Here is a 19701-nt window from a genome sequence, read left to right on the forward strand (position 1 = left end):
CCCCCCCCCCCACCTTTGAGAAGCGATTGACGCCCCTGCTTGACGCGCCCCCCATGAAATGTTCCAGCCCCCCCCCCCCCCCGCCAGCGCCCCCCCCCCCTGAAAAATTCCTGGCTACGCCACTGCTCATATTGGGTCCAGCCCGGTTCATACTCGGCGCGAATTTGTGACGTCATGGAGAGTATTCGCGATGCAAATTCGCAAAAGTTGAACACATTTTACTCGGGCGAATTTGGCAGCGAATTTTTTCATGACGTAAAATTTGCTTCGCATTCGCTTTCGCATGAAGTATGAACCGGGCTGCTGCTATAATGCAGGTTTATGAATTTAACCAACAATTTCGCATAATTGTTATTCATCAATTTAATAGGTGGAGCAGGTGAATCAATTCGCACCATTTTTCATATCACCTGTTTATGGTTTTAATGTTATTGTTGTTGTTTTTTACCGCAGCCCCCGATGTTGTGGTGGATGGGAATTAATTCACAGTACCTGTGTTCCAGGTGAGACCAGTTTGATTTTGTTTTTTTTGTGTAAATAAAGATGACTGAGTTTCGCAAATGTCAAACTTTTTCCCAAAAAAATGTGTATCGAAGGTTTCGAAGCCATTCTTAAACCATGTCAACTTGACTGAGCCCGATTGTGCGTCTACTCGTCCAGTTCGACATAACAGGTACATGACTAAACGACGGCATACTAAAAAAAGAAGTCAACATGAAGTGAATGTTACAGTGATGTTTTTTCCCTGGAGTTTAAGAAGTATTTATTGAGACCATGACTTTTCCGGCATCTCGAACTTCTTTCACAACCTCCTGCGACTTCCCCTGTTTTCTTTAAGGAGCTTTTTCTTCATGAACGCACAGTTGTGCCGCTTTTTTCCCTTGAAGGTCTAGTTGAACAGATCATCAAAGTACGGTTTTTTTTAATTGAAATTGTATTTTTGTTATTCTTGCACGAAGGAAAATCGGGGTACAACATTTTAGTCCTCAAAAATCGAACCGCTTGCGTTTATAATCAGACAAAGTGAATCCTCCTTTAGTTTGTTTGCATTTACATGCAGCACCAATCTGATGTTGATAGATTTGGTCCTTAATTCGATTGCTTTAGTCTCTTTTGGAAATACGTATACAGCCGTGTGGTTGCGAAAGCGAAAGCGTGCCGGTTGTTAAGGAGAGCTAACCCGATTACGTATACTTAGGCTATAACAGAGCAGTGAATTCATGCACCCCCACAAACATGGCCTTTTGACGTTGAGTTTCTCAGAAAATATGTTCAGTATGATTGAAAGTTAAATGCTTACGGAAGAAGAAATTTTAAGCTTCGTGTCAGTGAAAAAAATAGCCGTCATCGATGCCAAAACGTCAATACTGGTTACTGGTAATGCTGACCTTACAGTCGAAAAGAAATCGCTCGAAAACGTCCCTAAATCTATGTAATTATTTTAATTTTTAGGAATTTCCGGAAGTTGTTATTTCACGAGTAGTTGGACACTTATATCATCTAATATATTCCGAATTTCAGCTTATCTGTTGTTGCAAACGCTAGTGTTACACCTCAAACTATCTCCAAAGAAAATTTCGACGAGGATTTTGTGCCGACCAAATCCATTGTGCATGATTTTCAGCAAAGGCCTATAGCGCCGTAGGTGCTACGGTTGACCGATTTTGGCCCGGCGAATGACATATTAGCATATTCATTGGCGTCACTCGTCGTGACTTGGCGTGGGTCTCGGTATCGACCAATGGAAGCCGGCAAAAAGGGTGATATTATCAATTAATAACTCGTGAAGAGGGCTTTTCTGCAATTTTTTACTGCACGCCATTATGGCTAGGAACCTTATTAACATTCGTGAGTCTTCAAAATATTGACAGATATTGCAAACGCCAGTGTTACAATTTTCAAAAATGCAAGTCACCAGGCCTGTTTTTCCAATTTCAACGAAAAGTACTGAACATATCAAAACGATTTTTAGCACATAGTTGGATCATTATAAGGGAAATAAACCCTGTAAGTTGCATGAAGATATACGGTCTTCCAAACGGGAGAAATTAATTTTCAAAGATTTCGCCCGCCAACGTGAACATGTCTGTGTGCATGTTGATTCATTCAAAATAAAGTTTTACGTAACCGTTAGAAATCGCCCTTCGCAACCACACGGCTGCGTATAGAGACTAATCCCAGTACGCTATCACTGTAGCCTACATACACGTTGGACCCCTTCAGTGGCGTGAATCCGTGTCAGCAAGTAGGGGATGACCACAAATCTTCCCAGCCATGGGGATTAGACCCGTGACGGTCAAAATTTGTTCTATTCATCGAAATCAAATTTTCTTTGTTGATGTTTACATCATGTTCGTTTCACACCTCTGTATTTCTTATCGCTTCTTTTCACAGCCTGTCCACGTGGCTATTCAAGGAACAGTTTAAACGGCTGTTCGAGGCTCGTTCATCAAGCCGCATCATGGGCGGAGTCACGTGTGACGTGTCAGCGAGACAACCAATCAGATCTTGTCATCGTCGATTCGAAAGAGGAGTTTGATATGATGGTGCAATTGGCTCGAAATTGGCAGCTAAACATGTTATGGATAGGTAATGTTCATTAAGGGGCAGTTATGTTTTATGCAGCGGCGTATCTATAGGTTTTGGGTCCAGGGGGACTGGGGGAGGGGCGGAAAAGAGGCAGTCTATTTTTCTCTGTCCAAATTGTTAAAAGCAGGAGGGGGTATTATACCTGTTATAGATATAATGTTTTAATTTATTTACCGATATGAAGAACAAAAGAAAAATGGACGAATTATCGCCAGGAAACACGTTTCCTCAGTTTCCATACTGGTTTTATGGAGAGAAACTGCTATTAGTTTGAATATTACTAACCAAGGTTGTTAAATGAGTTCCACACCCTCATACCCGTTTCGGTATTGGAAACTTAAAGTTGGTATAAACGTGCTTTTTCCGATTTTTTTCTTTTCGGAACGAAATTTAAAGGAAATGTCGCGTAACAAATAAATTTGCTTGTTGGCTTTTGTAGGTCTTTGTACAGTTAAAAGTGGTTTTAAATGGCGCGCTCCAGTTCAGAAATTGCGGGCCTTTTTTTTTTTCGTGCGATGTCTCATTGGAAAGCTCATAACTAATGTATTGCCAGAAAATTATCAATCCAATTTGAAAATTTATTTTTCAAGGTGCCACACCCAAAAAGCACGTATACACCAGCTTTAATAAAACAAAAACCTTTATTTTCATTTACTTGTCTTCATATTTTTTTTGGTAGGTTTGAGAGAAGTTCCTCTTGTCAAATCCCTGGTTTGGGTTGATGGATCGCAGTTATCCTTTTCGGATGATCTTGCTTCACTGGTCCCAAAAAGTCGGCCCAGCCTTAGCCCCATCCATGCTGCATCATCACCTAGGCAGTCATGCGTTGGCATCAACCTGACCAGCGGAACGATGGAGTTAGTGGACTGTTCCAAAACTTCTGCATTCATGTGTGAAACTCGATGTGAGTACAAGAACTGGGTGGGAGAGATAATACATGGATCTCGGTTAATAGTTGTGGCTTTGCTAGGGGAACAGTTTAAGTATTTGGTGGCTTCGAACTGTTTCACCTAAATTTTAAGTGATGTTTTATCGGTAGATACTTTAATTCTCGCATTATCACCGAAACGTATATTTGCGTCTTCGGTACGTTCAATAAGTTCCTCATCAATAAAAAAGGTTGTCCAAATTCTAATAATGAAAACATTCAAAAATAACAAGTGAAAATCAATCCACTTAATACAATTATTCCAACACCAATTCAGTCACTACTGATTGAAGATGGCAGGATGCGTGACAGATTCATGTTTGTCAAAATTCTACAGCCCCTTGTTCGAATTTGCTCATTCTCTGCTACCCACATTGTGTTGTCTGTGTCTTTTGTGAGAAACCTTTGTAATCGTATATGTTTGAACGTTGGACATGAAGAAAACATGAATTATAGTTGGCTCACTCCACACATAACTGACCTAACTTATAACGAATACATGTTTGGATCGGTACATGTCATGTCATCCTCTAGGGCCCTTGTATCCAATGGGCGTAAATATCCTTGCGTCCTCACCCCCCCCCCCCCCCCCCCCCCCCCACACACACACTTTTTGACTAGGGGGAAGATGGATCACCCCTTCCATTTTTGTAGTGGTAAGAAACCAAAAATGACGATTTTATAGGTTATTTTCCAACTTTCTAACAGCCCAAATGTATTTAATAGCTGAAAGACGGAGAACGAACTGCACCGTCTTGATGTATTGTAAGCGCGCCCGTTTGTATATAGGCCCACATTTGTAACAAAAACAGCGCTAGTGCGAATTTCCCTGTCCGAACAATTTTAGGATTTTGGTAATCCCCCCCCCCCACTCGCCGGCACGGATTTACGCCACTGATTGTATCATTCCCCTCAGGCAAAGTTGCACATCAAGCCCATACTAATACTTCCTTACTAGGTTCCGCTGTATACATGAACCGTGCCACCCACTTCCTCTGAATAGGTTTGCAGGGGGTGGGACATGAAGGAAATAAGGACGGCCCTCAATTACCTCCTCCAAACTTCCGAGTGCTTACTTACACCAATTGATCAAGTCCGGTAAGGACCCATACAAGTGCAGCCAAGAATTGTTGGGTCATGTTACGTTAGATGATTCCCGTACGAATAGATGCAGTTTCATTTTCTTTTTTGTTGCATGATTCAAGCTGTCGGGGCCCTGAGCCCAAAGAGTGTGGAAGATCCCAGCCCTAACGCGACGGGAAAGCTTTGCTGCCTCCGAGTTGAAATGTTCAGTTCAGTATAAAACATAAATAATAACATCAATCTGCATATTGTCAAACTAAGATTGCAACTTCCTCGAAGATACTCGAGACCTTTGGCGCATGTGAAATACGGTCTTAGATTTCAAGAACTGTTTCCCTTAATACTGGAATGTAACAGGCGGACGCATTGTGTTAGATTTGTCATCGTCTTAAAAACGTCGCAGTCGTACTCGGCTCGCAAAACTCGGCGACTGCAATGTTCCCAACGATCGTATCTCAGACGCAGCTTGATCCTGAACAGTCAGTCGCCGACCGATATGTGTCGTCGTACGTATAACGTCGACCTGGCGGAGGCCTGCACGAATCACGTGCGATCGATAATTTAGCTATTGGAAACACGTGTGTTTTTATGTTGTGTTTTTTCTTCAGCTCACTGTCCACGAGGTTTCGTTCTTGACACCAATGGACACTGCTACCGATATGTGACCAATCAGCCCACACCGTGGAACATAGCGCGGGCTGACTGCCGGAAAGCACCGGGGGGAGATCTGGCCATAACCGACAAGGAACCAGGCAAGGAAAGTCAGTTACTCCTGGAAAGGGTTCGACCCAGAGTAACAGATCTGTGGATAGGTATGGACGTTAAAATAAAACTGCCTTATGCAAACCCTAACATGTTTTGGTCAAAATGCTGGGCTCGTGGTTTCATATTTGTATACTTTGGCCAATCGGAGCATTTTGTGATCCCCAATTTTAAGTTAAAAGACGTTCCCTCTAGGCCTAAATACAATATATGAAAAAAAAATGTATTGCCTAAGCCAGAAACGGGCGTCGCGCGCTGTAGAGGTGGTGTAGGGTGTGTATCTACCTCTGCCTTTTTGTTCATATTGTCGGCAAAATCATCATGTCAGCGAAATCGTGTGTCCGTCGGTATAGTACCCTCGTTCCCACGGTGGGAGCAGTATGCGCCCACCACTACCTGCTCTCTGATGACCCTGGTATTGGATCATTTGCATGTTCACTTCGTCGCGGCGTTAGATCCGAAAACGCGATTGTTTTTTTTAAGTTTAAATGTTATCCAGCCAATATGCTTTATTCCGTAACATAATACAGAGAGCAAAATGGGAAAAGGGGGAGTTGTTTTGAGGTGGAGTGGGCTGTATAATAATTCACATTGAACGTTAAAATACGTAATGCACGTTAGACATAACAACACCAAGTACACGATATAAATCCATTATTTGCTATTGCTGTATCGAATCAGGATACAGGAAGTAACTTTCCCACCAAGTTTGCTCGTACCCCCCGCCCCCCGCCCCGCAAACAGGACGCTGGGAAGGGCTGATGAATTTGCGCTCTGATTGGATAGATTTTGCGTGACCTGTGCCCTGCAAGTCATCACGGCCACGACCTTGCAAGGTCATGGCCGTTAAGACTGAGTCATCACTTTTTAATATTCCCATTCATAAATGGTTTTTTTTGGGGGGGGGGGTGAAAAGCGTAATAATGTAGGAAAATCTGTTTTGTCAATGTGCAATTTCCGTCACTTGCTAAGGCTCCGTTTCGAATTCACGAAGGGTCAAATTGCATATTATGCGACGCTCAAAAATTGTCCACATGGTCCGCATTGAAAAAGAAATCACATCCGGTATGGAATGTGTGCATTTCTATGAGCAAGTTTTCGGATAGCATTTGCGCGCATTGGCTAACTTCGGTCTTGAACAGCTGCAGCCAGGCGCCTTTATACACAGGTCATGATAAGGTACCCAGAATGCCATCCCCACTTCCTTCACAAGATTCTGTGAAGCTCATCAGCCCTTCCTAGCGCTCTTCCTAGCGCTCGGGGGATATACGAGCGAAGTTAAGAAAGGGTTACTATTGGAAACGAGGTTGAAAATAAACCCCTGTGGACGAGGTTGCATCAGTAAATACATGTATGTCCCAACGAATAGTGATATTGTCTGATAGTGTCAAATATTGTCCGCTTTTCATTTGAACACCGCCTCCATAAGTGAAATAGTGCCCAATTCCCACATTTATTTATTTTGCGGAGGCCGGTTGGCAAAGTTTTCTTTTTCTGGGCAGTACCTTAATACGCAAGAGTGAAACATAACTGAAAATTTTCCTTTTTAGGAAACAATTCGGTGATGTGTGGCGTGCTTTTAACGACATTTTGCAGCGGCCGGGTGGAAAAAATTTCTTCAGCAGGCTAGTTAACACTTATAGAGAGCATTACATTAACATTTCAATGCGCATTACAACTAAGATAGAGTTTCACCTTACTACGCATGCTTGAAACTAAACTCAAAAGGTTCCCTTTGAGCATTCGTTGATATTTTTGTAACCTCATCTGTTTAACATATTGTTTGTGTTCCTCTGTACCTTAATGCGAACTTGTATGCATCATTTTTCATTACGAATTTTGATGTGATGCGCCCTCGAACAGGCTGGTCACGGAGAGAGGTAGCACAATAGAAGTTCCGATCAATTATTATTATGATTACAATTAAACATATCACGTGAATATGTCAAGCAAATTGAAATAACTTCGTGTAGTTTAGATTTCACCAATGCAATTTGGTCTAGCGTCGCCCGAGAAACCAGAAGTCACCAACAAGCTCACAAGACAGTGTCTATCATTTTCAGGCTTGTATCATGAAGCGCCCTCTGGTGTCTGGAAGTGGGTAGATGGCTCGACGCTGATGAATGGTGCATGGAAGTCAGGGGAACCAAATAACCTGAATGGTCTTAGAAACTGTGCGGAGATTGACACTCATGCACGCTGGAGCAATACGGACTGCAGTCGAAACTTCTCTTACGTTTGCGAAATACAAGAAAGTAAGCACAGAAGGGCACATGAAAACTCAATGAACTGATATGAGGCAATGATGGATATCTTAAGTCCCCATTAGCAGCGTGGAGGAGGTTGCATCTGTCTCCCCCCCCCCCCCCCCCAGGCTGCCCATTTTTATAAAATCCATCAAAATGACTTTTGATATTACTATCACAAGATATTTATACTCGATAGCATTTTTCAGAAGGTAATTTGAAACGCTGCAGTCCCTTAATTATTATGACAAAATAAATGTGACTAATGAGAAATTATTATCTTTATTTGCCGTTAGTTTACTAATGTTAGTTGTCCTTGATTTGTACGATGAAAACATTTATACAAATGAATTTTATACCTGGCAGACGGGGAATGCTTCATTAACACTGACGGCAGCGACTACATGGGTCACGTGAACATCACTGCAACTGGAGGCAAATGCTCCAATTGGAACAGAGATTCATTGAGCGCCCTCAACGTTGAGGCCATCTCGGATGCTGTATGGTCAGATCTAGTAGGTCATAATTACTGTCGCAATCCTGGCGGTCTTAGGGACTCGGCCTGGTGCATAGAAAACACGATTGATGGGTCGCCGACCTGGCAATCTTGCTATATTGGTGAACCACAGGTTACATGCATTGAAGGTATGTGTTTAATTTGATTAGTCGGACTTTCTTTGTATAAACGATTTAAACGCTTGAGCGTTTATATTTGGCATTAGTTTAGTTGGAAAAGGGGGATATCGTGCACCCTCGGAAATCAATTTCTAATCAACGTCTCTAGGTCAGAAAAATGCGTAGGAAACGATTTGCTATATTAAATAATTCAAAAATGTCCCACGTATTGTTTTTATGCAAATTTCTAATAAATCGTCACTTTAGAATTTACATATTTACCTGCCAAGGACACACATAGTTTCTTCGTGAATGGTCTTCTAATGATACTTGACCCTCAAAACATGGGTTTAGACACCTTACTTGTGTAGTTATGTGCTATATTGGCCGAGATTTGTCAAAAACATGATTTTCCGGTATTAGCGGCACTAATTTGCATATTCCTATGCCACAGACACATGTGGTCACTTCCAGAATAGTTTTATTGTGATCTCTGACCTTGAAAACATGGGTTTAGACACCTAATTCGTTCAGTTATCTGCAATAATGGCTAAGATATAGTGGGAAATAGATTTTTCGGTAATGACGGCACTAATTTGCATAAAAACAATGCGTGGGACTTTTTTTTTTAAACAAATCGTTTTCTACGCATTTTTTCTAATCTAGAGAAGTTGATTTCCGAGGGTGCACGATACCCCCTTCTTCCCGCCCAACTAACTGAACGTCCTGTCGACTTCGCTCGTCCCCATACGCTCCTCCCTATAGGGCGCTATAGTGACGTCTAATGTCTCTGATATCCCATGTCGCATAGCAAGTGACCTGGTTAAACACTGTGTGCACGACCGGTGGGCTGTGAATTAACGTCAAACATTATACCCACAGTGCTTTCCATTCCCGACATTTTCGTCACCGTCACCACGAAGTGACCTTAACCCCGCAAAGTGGAAAATGTATGTTTCGAGATACAAGCGATTTAAGTTAACGATGTTATGAAACGGTGATCTGAATATCGTTTTAGCCTCAAAATTCATATTTTGTTGCATTTTCTGAAAGCTGGAATCTTGAATGACACGTTAATGTATGATTTGTATTGAACAAATAACTGTTAATGAGTTATCAAACTAATTAATCATAAGTACACTTCGTGAAAACTCAAAAATCAGATAATGCTCTGTTCGAGTTTTCACGAAGTGACGCTACCCGTACGTGTGTATGGCCTTAGCGTTACTTCATGAAAACGCCAGAAGTGAGTCGCGCATATCACGTGACATAATTATGTGTTACTTCGTGAAAACGCAAAACTCGTTTTTGACGCGTATAGTGTGCAGGCAGTGTACACGTGAAAGCATGGTATAGTACACTTCGTAAAAACGCATTTTCCTGTTTTGACCCATTAAGTTACAAACGTTAATTAATAATATTTAATATTTTGGCAAAACTAATTAACTCTGCGATTAGTAACTTCTTGAGCTGATAGATTATGTGTAATTAATCAAAAATCGAAATCGCAAACTATCGGTTTTTCAATGTTAGTGACACTTCGTGGTGACGGTGACGATTTGTTTGATCTTTTTGAAGAAAGCGCCCCGTTGGATGGGGTAATGCGTACCAGCTAAAGTTTCGATCAGACATCGTGGTTTTGCCTGGCAGCTTAGGAAACAAAACCAAAGGCTGTATAGTAGATTGTACTGTTAAAACGAAAAATAAAGGTCTATGTCGTCTACCCCAGCCGATGAAATGAAACGAGACCAAGAGAATCAGGCTGCACCGAACCAACGAAAGTGTGCTTGGATGATAACGGCTATTGAAATGCAACTGGGAACGTGAAATTACGGATATTAGACGTTTCTCAACTTACAGTGTACAAACGTGGCTTTATATTCCATAAGATGTGGAGCCTGATATCAGGCATTCAGGATTATTACATGCTCACGTGTCTTCAGAACTTAAGCCTGGAGTGCACGCCGTTTTTGTCTTTGAAACACGTCTCCCACGAAATGGTAATAATATAGTTTAGGGGAATTGGTTCCGGTTGCTGTTTATTTGTTGTTTTATTATTGTTTGTTTTGTTTTACTTTTTGCTCATCCAGTTTTTATAATGTGTATTATCTAGATTGGAAGCGAACCACGCCGCGTAGTTTTGCTACACCATGTACAAATCGACATGCTTGTGATCGTGGTCATACCTGTCATCCTGTTGCACGGGAGTGTATCTGCCCTAGTGGCTATGAAGGAGGTTACTGCCGTCAGCCATGCGCTCCTGGTAAATACGGCCATGACTGTAACTTCAACTGCCCACCATGCCCTGCTGGAGGTACTTGCCATCACGTGACGGGCGAGTGTCCACACAAGGACGAGGGTGACGTCAACGATCAATTAGGCGGGAATCCACCAGTAACATGTGGAGGGATATGTCGTCTAGCTGTGCGTGTCGGCTGTGTGTGTGATAGTACCAATGGTTCATGTCCCTGCCCGGGTGAGTAATCAACTATCTACATGATCTATCCACGTGTTTGCATTTCAAAATTATCGTGAGTCCTGACAACAACGCAAGTCAGATTTTAGTCGAACGTTTGTAGAAACTGTGTATCTAACAGTTCCTCGGCCTTAAAGATGACTGAAGAGCACGGCACGTTGGGCTGAGCATGAATCTTTGACTGAAAGTTTCTGATATATAAAAAAGGAAATCTTCGCATGTGCATATGAAAGTGTTCTGATCATTCTCCTTTACGAAATGTGTTCAGTATAATGTACATTACGAAGACCATTGAGGAACGTGAAATACTGTCTATTCACTTCGGTTCACAAGGTAAAGCAGAATGTAGGATTTTATATAATGAAAAGTTCTTTGAAAAAGGACGAGCCCTCGATATTGACGGGTGGGCAAAATGAACAATACACACACTGGATTGCAGGATTATGATAACAATTCTGTATTCCAAATTGCTTGAATTTAACTCTAAATTAAGGCAAGGAGCACAAGTAGAAAATCCTTGAAGAAACCATGTCTCAGTGCATGAGAAAGGTCCTGTATCAAATAAAACCCCGACTGCCTGAAATAGCACAGAGAAATACAACAGTTCGGTAAGGAAATACACTTACGACTGTACAGACAATACAGACATTGTATATCGGAATTTCAGAAACACGTGAAAGACTTTCATAAATCATACCATCAATAGATACTCACTCACCAGATACAATAGACCTATATCATGCTTCCACCATTTTAGTCATGTTCCCTGTATCCAATGACAGTACTGAATGATAATGTTTTGTGCAAAAAGGAACCAGACTATTTTCCCCTCCAACCTCGCTTTGGTTACATTGATTTGAATGGGAAAAAAATCAAATGGCTGCAACATGATGATGGTTTATACAAATGAGCTACGTCTTTTGCATATGCATATAACAGTTGAAAAAGAACGCATGAGGTCGCCCTTGCTCAGGGACGGTCCCCTACATGAAAAAGTGTCTTATGAAACATAGTCTTATTTTATACATTAGTAAGAAATCTCATCCTCTTTAACTTTGGACAAAATGTTATTGCACGTAGATCTTGCTCAATTCTGACCGTATTTCACCATTTGACCGGTTTTATTCACTCTTTTCAGCGTACGTGGTTGCCTTACTCGCAATCGTCATCGCAACCTGGGTCGTCCTAGGTTTCGCCTGTCTGGCTTGCGGCATCATCCGAAGACGTAGAACTTTCACAAGAGTTGAATACAAGCGGTAAGTGCTTTTCGAGGAGTGTGACGTCACTGTTTGCCAATCCAGACGTTATGAAAGTACCAGTCATTGAGTCTCTATGTAGCAGATAACCTTACCTTAAGCAAGTGAGTAAAGATAAGGGATATAGCTGTTCTGATGTAGGCCTACTCAGTCACGTCACAGAACCCAGTTAGGTATCGATTTATACAGAATCTATGCTCTTGCGATCCTAGTTGTTGCACTTCAGCCACTCATCCACCTTCCGGTCACAGTGGTCACACTTGCCATGCAGTGGCTACATTTTCTAACTTTTTCACAATACTGCATCCATTCAGTGCGCCTTTAAAGGACGAAAAACACTGTGAATCGAACTTTGATTGGATTGATTACGTTCGTTTCAAATGGACTTTCGTAAAATGTTGTGCGATGTGACATTTGTACACAAATTGGATGTTGTGGTAAAAAAACGTGATGCCAACTTCGGCGGTTCACTTCTGCACTGCATATCTCTTGAATTATGAGTGGTATAAAGCATTGATATGTATTGTTTTATGGGTCAAATAAAAAGATGTTTATATCGTCACCGACACCGTAACACCCATCTACATACCAGTAAAACTAGCAATCGGAGAAAACGGCAACTAAAGTTGAACGCCTTCTAAAACAACACTTTGCTTCAAAACGACAGAGTATTTTCCAGTTGGGTTTCTCGTTGTGGACACTTGATGAATGAATTTTTCACTCGTTTGTGTATAAATAAACAAGAAATAAGAGAAAAAAGATGAGTGTTAGTTCGTGAAACCGAAAAAGCTGCGAAACTGTAAATTTTCGTTTTCACGAAGTAACACTCTTCAATGTATTTAACACGAGGAAAGTGCAATTTCAGGTCAGCGCGCGCGCGCTCATACAACTTGTTACAAGAAGAGTGTTACTTCGTGAAAACGTTTTTGCTCACTTATGAGCAGAGTGCGCGCCATGCATTGCAATGGAACTTGAGTGTTACTTCGTGAAAACGAAAATTGTCACTTTTGCGCAAAAGTTGCCATGGATACTTAGCGTAATTATTAAAGTAAAGCTCTTGAAGCTTTGAAACTTCGTGCAATGGCCTTGATGAATAATGTTTAAAAATCCAAAAAACTGAAAATCGAAAAATATGCTTTAACACGGTAGAGTGTTACTTCGTGGTGTCGGTGACGATATGTTTGGGTTGCGGCGGTTGCCTGTCTGTATGACGTCACATGGCACATGGTCTATTGGCTGGTCAAATACGTAAATACGGGTCACTTGAAATGTACGGTCACCTCACTGGTTGTGAGATAGTCATACATTCCGCTGCCTCTTCACATTATCATAGCAATAGTTTAGCTTTCGACGTAAAAAACATAAATCGTCAAAAATAACGACAGCGTATCAGACTTCAAATGATAGGGGCTTTCCAAACTACTTCTGCAGCAGATAACATTTGGGAAATGTATGAAAATTAATGTGCGTTCTACCTAGCAAGCCAGCAAATGTGTGAATCCATGTCGATGACTGGGCATGGGGATGACGCAAGTCTGGATCCCAGACCTGACAATTCCCCGACGCCCTGACGTCTATATTGTAGGTATACACCGTTTGACACTTGGTGGCAATTTTCATTATCGAAAATTGTATTTCTACATAATTTATGTAACGCGTTTTATGTCTAATAATGATGGTTTGCACTGCCAACTTTTAACCGAACTCAAGATATGAGCTTCCTGAACTTGCTCCTTTTTGTCTGAAATTTTTAATCCACGACTACGTTGATGTTATTTCTCGCTCAGCATAAAAATCTGTTCGGGGTGGGGTGGGGGTGATCGAATGGCCCATCCCTTTAAAACCTATGTGCGTGCACGCTGTGTTTGGGAGGACCTCCCTGTCCCCCGGGATTTATGCTCGTGCAAGCCAATGATCACAATGCACATTACTCCGCTCAACACGTTTGCAAAGCTTTCCCTGAAAAGGGGAAAGAAATGAAGAAATCCTATGCAGTATCACGATTGTAACCACGGCATACATTCGCAAGGCATAGTCAGCAGACAGATGTATATAGCACTAAAAACGTTTTGAATCTGCTGGATATCTCGAAAGTTTGAACAGCATGTGAACACAGAACAGAACAGCATGCCCCGTTTGTCCTCGGGAATATCTAAAAAGGTTTAGACCCTTTGCATGATGCACCATGAAAGCGGGCATGTCTTTGTTCCCGTGTGGTACACTTGTTTAGGTACTTTGTGCTTTCATTGTTACTTAATTCAAATTTAAAAAAGAAGCCTGCCCATTGTCATGGCGTACCGTGCAAAGGGTCCATCCCATTGCAAGGTTGTACCATTCATAACTGTAGGCCTAATAATCCCCTGTATGTTCGGGACTTCTCGTCACGTCCGCGTTTTGCTTGGGGAGACGGGACCCCATGACCTCGTGCTTACTAGAGACGTCTGAAACACTGCATCACTGAGCTTGTCGTGTAGTCAGTACAGGTACCAGTCAATTTAAATCTGAAATAACGGGTTCGTTATTCCAGTGGGAGAATGTTAAGACATGAACTGTAAGCTGGAAATAGTGGGTTGAGTCCTGCATATCCGAGAAAAATTGGAATGCGCAACATTAAGTCGGCGAAGGGCTAAATATGCATGAACATTAATTGCATCCACCTGACGCAAATTTCCAGCAGAATGTCAATCCTTAAGTTATATGTGCATGTTATTCGATAATGGGATTGACCTCAAGGTAATTAGCCAAACTTGCATAGCGGCTTAGTACAAAATGCACATACGCGCTAGCAATGTCATGTAATGCAGCATGACACTTGTTCGGTCGTCAATGACAAAATTGCAAGACTTTATTTAATTTCCGAAATGCAACAACTCAACCCTGTTTTATCGCCTTCCGGCTAAAATATAGCAAGTCTTTGTTGCTGGTAAATATGATGGAGCATGTATGTGATACAAACTGATGATGTTATAAGTACATTTGACAGTCGACAGGAACATGCCCATATGGGTTTGACTATTGGTATACACGCGTGTCCAGTCTTATAGAACAATTCACTTTGGGGAGGGAGAGTAGAAGGGTGGAAAATGTACTCCGTCCTAGATCCTACATCCAGTATCTCTCAATTATCAGTGAGAAGAACGTTAAACATAGCCTTCAAACATTCGAATTCATTTAACTGAAATTTGAGAAATAAAAAGCTAATGCAAACTACTTACTAATACTGCTTGAGGAAGTCGGGTTGGCGCAGCGGTTCTTTCCTCGCCTTCCACCGCTGTGACCCGGGTTCGATTCCTGCCGTTGCCACATGTGGATTGGGTTTTCAGTCCCTACCTGATGCTGTGGGTTTTCACGAGAATCTTCTTTTAGGATTTTCCTCCCGGCTCTAAGGTGCCTAGGGCGCTTTTGAGGAATCCTTGGGTTCATTTCCAGAAAATAAATAATAAATTGCAAAATAAAGTTTAAAAACTACTGCATTTTGCTTATTTTTTCACGTGACGTATAGACGATTTTTAAATTCATAAATCATTCTTTCCATTGTTGCAGTGCCCCCATTTGTTACCATGCAGAAATACGAAGTGACAGATATGCCACTTGCATTTCATTTCAATTTGTTTTCTCTCCTCTCTTGGTAGTGACTCCGACTACTGCGAAGAAATTGGTACCGACTCGGACACAGATGACGAGTTGGGAAACCAGCAGGTTTCCGGTGAGAAACTGTTCCTCATTTATACCACCAAACCGGACTTAGCACGCCTTGGTTCAGTTTGAAAAGTATTATTGCAATTTTATTTCAATATTGCCTAAGTGCAAATATGAAGACCTTGGTGGGTTAACATTCATTTTGCGTGACATTCAAAATGATCGTCTAATGTGTGCATGAATTCAGTTCAAACTGGAAAGTTTCATAATTACAGGAACGAAATGTTCTCAGTAGTGCTCAAAAGTTTACCTAAAAATAATAAGTTTCATAAGTGTTCTTGGATAATACAATAATGATTAGCATCAAGAATAATTTCGATCGGAACTTTGTAACCATTTTTCCCTGGGGTACCGGTAACTGATGATGACTGGATTTTGATGCCTATGTGCACGTTTCAGTTGAACGACCTTGTTGATTAATTTTCTGTTGCTTTGAGGGTTTCGCTACTTAAGTAATTGTGACAGCTCTAAAATGAGAGTATCACAAGCGGGTAAAGTCATCAGAAGTAAAGTCAATAGTTTAGTCTTCTATACATGTACAAAGGCATTTACAGTCTAGGATTCGCATGTGCTGAAGATTTGTGCATTAAAACGTGAATTGGGATTGACAACTGGGGGACTAAGGGCATGTATAGCACCCTGATCCTACATGTGTCACTAGGCATCTCATCATGCATAACCCTTTTACCTTCTTTATATAGTTTGCCTCATGATGCATTCGGATTTGCATAAAACGCCCCAAACAGAAATCCATTGGTACCGGTATTAAGAAATTGAATGATGCGTGTTATTCATCCTCACTATGCGCCAAAAAGTGCTCTTGTAAAAATTGCTTGATGCTGTGATAGATTTTGATTCACTTTGAAGAAGGTTCTGATGATAAATGGACTGTGTGAGACGTATCGGTGCTAAATAGCCAGTTCGGCTTCCAACATAATTACAGACGACAATATTTGTGCAAAATGTTTGGACTTTGGATCTGAACGGTTTGCACTTATAATTAGGCACTTAAATGGTTGGTTTGTTCTTCATGTGTCACCGTAAAACAATTTGACTTCATTTACGGACAAACTTTAAAATGGTAATAAAATGTTACTGTTGAGTAAAGAATGTGACATAAATCTCATGTTTCCATTTTAGGTCAGCCGACAAAAGAAGTAGTTTGCCAGCCCTCAGTTGGTACTACAGTAGGTATCATGGACAACTTCGAGTCAAGTACAGCAGTTCTTCTCCATAATGCACACCATGGCAGACCGTCTGCACTTCCTACAGCACCCCCTCTGCCAATGGACTCTCCAGCTGATGAATCACCACCTCCATCGCCCTTCTACCTGAATGTGACCCGCTACCGTGACGAAACCGAGTACTCCGATCCATACGAGCTTCTAGGTCGGGAGCCAATCTGGAGGCGCTCCGCCCCCGGCCCAGATGAGGTCTGGGAACCATTCCTATTCCGCCCTGTGACCAACATAGAGGAACTGAACAACGCCCCTAACGGCTACGTGAACGATTCCGTCATCAAACTGAAAGAGAAAAGGCGAACAAATCGAGGAAACCACGTGCCGTATCGACTTCGATTCTCCTTCAGGAGTAAAGAACTTGGGAACAAAGCGGCAGCTTCAGTTGCTGGTGAAACTCAACACAAACGCACTTTCAAACAGAAACCTCCTGTAAAGCCTAAGCCGGACAATATCAAACTGCGACCCCTTTCTGGCAAGAACACGGGTAGCACCAGACAAACTTGTGATGGGTCTGGGACATTATCACGCAGGTCAGATCCACAGAGCAGTACGATCCGTCGTGATGAGTTTGAGCTCCAGATAATCGGTCGGCATTCACCAACAACGTTAACACGTCATTCAACAGATACCAGACGGCATAAGTTCCAGAGGGGAACTTCGGTTCCGAATTCAGGAACCTGTTGCCAAGAGGATCAGGACTTGGCAGCTCTGGTGTCAGAAGGTCATGTCTACGTAAACGAGAAAATCGGACGGCCTCGTGTTTCCAAAGCAAGAAGTGTGGACGAATTTGGCGCGTAACTGAGAGGAAGAAAACCTCATCAACCGCGGTGGATCAGTTTACTTTGCTTCAAAAGACTTGACCATCTGAAAACCTCGACAGAAGTCGAACTGAATATAAAATTTCTTTCGTGAAAGAATAATTTATACTTGTTTAACATTATATAGGTTTTCAACTTTAACACTTGAATTATTATAAATTCCATGCAAAAATAATTTCGTTCTTTTTATCATTCATTTAAATACCTGCAGGATCATTCAATTTCGTTAGTGCCAAGCTAAAACATTACGGTCAAATTATGTTTGTAATCTCTTCGTTATGTTTTCTTGCCCTCTAAGTTCACCTTCAAACGTGTATTATGCACGAACTGAATATGAATGACCGTAGCGCGAAAGTGAATGATAAAACAAGTTCAACGCCAATCACCACATGAGACGAATTTCCCGAAACTAGGACGAATGAGAATGCTATATTCGCGAATTACACTGGACTAAAATTTGAAATCTAATTAATGTAAATTCTAAATTGGATTTAACAATCGAGCCCAACGACGTTCTGAAACGATATTGAAGTGTCTTTCCATGGAATTTGAATAATACAAATGTTCTATTTCAAGAGGATGTTGATTGCTAATCGTTATGTTTATGCATCTTGTAAAAAAAATTGTATAGAGGGAATGATACATAATTTATTTACACTCTTTTAAAGTGAATGAGTCAAAATACGGACTGTTTTCTCTAATTATATATTGACTGCAAATCTAGTCAACGAAAAACGTGCTATGTCGATATTTCTATATTTTTTTCCGGCCAATACTTCCGACCACCAGTAATTAAGTTTACCTTGACCAATTTCAGATACACTCAGGTTTACTCCCGATACCAAGCCAAGTTTTAATGTTTTTATAGTCATGTCTGCATGACTCTATTGCCATTATGCATGCATTCCCAGTTTATTCTCTCTTGTTATTGCGCGCTTTATAAACAATAATGTTGTTTTCCTTGATAATTTTCAGTGAGGCCTTTGGACGGTACGTTAATCATTTCATGCAGGTTATATAGCAGATGGTGGTGACGTTAACGGTGATTCACCCTATCAGTGCGAAGTGTCCGCCGACGACAGCCTGGTATAATATATGTATCAACCCCGTGCAATTTAGTTAAAACTGCAGGAAGTAAACGTATAGGGAAAGGGCGTGAAGTTGTATAGTGCGGCACGGCAAGGCACTTCATGGCATAATTGTCAGCCAGTCAGACTGTCTTTTATCAATCGGAACTATTTTAAAGACATCGCAAAAAGCTCACATGGACAAAAATACTCTTGAAAAACCTGCGATATCGTTAAAAATGATGAAGTCTTAAACGATTCGCGATGTCACGATATTTAGATAGTGACGTGTTTTTTTTCAAATGCAGCAAAAGTAGTTAAATATAATTGGTTCAATGTCTGTTGTAAAGGATTCATCAGCTAATCAACCACATACTTTTTGTGTATTGATATTGAATGAGCATCAAATCAGCTGGGCTGTTTCAGTAATCAAACTCTGGGATTTTCATTAGTCGTTATTATAAAAATGAATATATTTTGCTTGTGCGTGTCGTAGCGTCCGGTTGGGTACATCATCAATTATGCAACAACCCACTGAAATAGGCACATCTCATTATAATGGTCAGTGATTAATCCCAGTTTCAAGTTTATCAAACGTATTGTTTGGAGAAAAATCTGCAGAGTGAGACTTATCGTGTGGGAAAAAGCAACAAACAGCAATAAAAGAAACACTCTTATGACCTTAAAACGGGGTTATGGCTTCACCCGAACGCCTTAAACGTTTGTGTAAACAACGATTCATACAGTGATTGAGACTGACAAATAAAGACAACGAAATATAACCAATATGTAAAGCAATATATATTACTATGAGAAATGAAATTGTATGTGTTTGAAAGAATCGATAATTTTTGTGTCACAATTTACCAGCTGTTCTGCATAAACTCAAACATGACGGATTATTCAACTCACTCTGTCTGG

General features: G+C 41.2%; 1 protein-coding gene across 1 annotated transcript; it reads left to right on the forward strand.

Annotated features, from left to right (window-relative positions):
• Positions 1 to 2394: 2394 nt before the first annotated feature.
• LOC119719944 lies at positions 2395 to 19672 on the forward strand (the record flags this gene model as incomplete). Its single annotated transcript, XM_038189428.1, is given in 9 exon segments — positions 2395 to 2589; positions 3269 to 3493; positions 5209 to 5412; positions 7426 to 7617; positions 7975 to 8253; positions 10337 to 10699; positions 11838 to 11955; positions 15588 to 15661; positions 16795 to 19672. Coding segments are annotated over 9 exon segments (2549 nt in total), but the record flags the coding sequence as incomplete, so codon positions are not given.
• Between the last annotated feature and the right edge of the window lie 29 nt (positions 19673 to 19701).

Source organism: Patiria miniata, unplaced genomic scaffold, assembly GCF_015706575.1.
Source record: "Patiria miniata isolate m_02_andy unplaced genomic scaffold, ASM1570657v1 HiC_scaffold_9, whole genome shotgun sequence".
In the NCBI taxonomy this organism is placed as follows: domain Eukaryota; kingdom Metazoa; phylum Echinodermata; class Asteroidea; order Valvatida; family Asterinidae; genus Patiria; species Patiria miniata.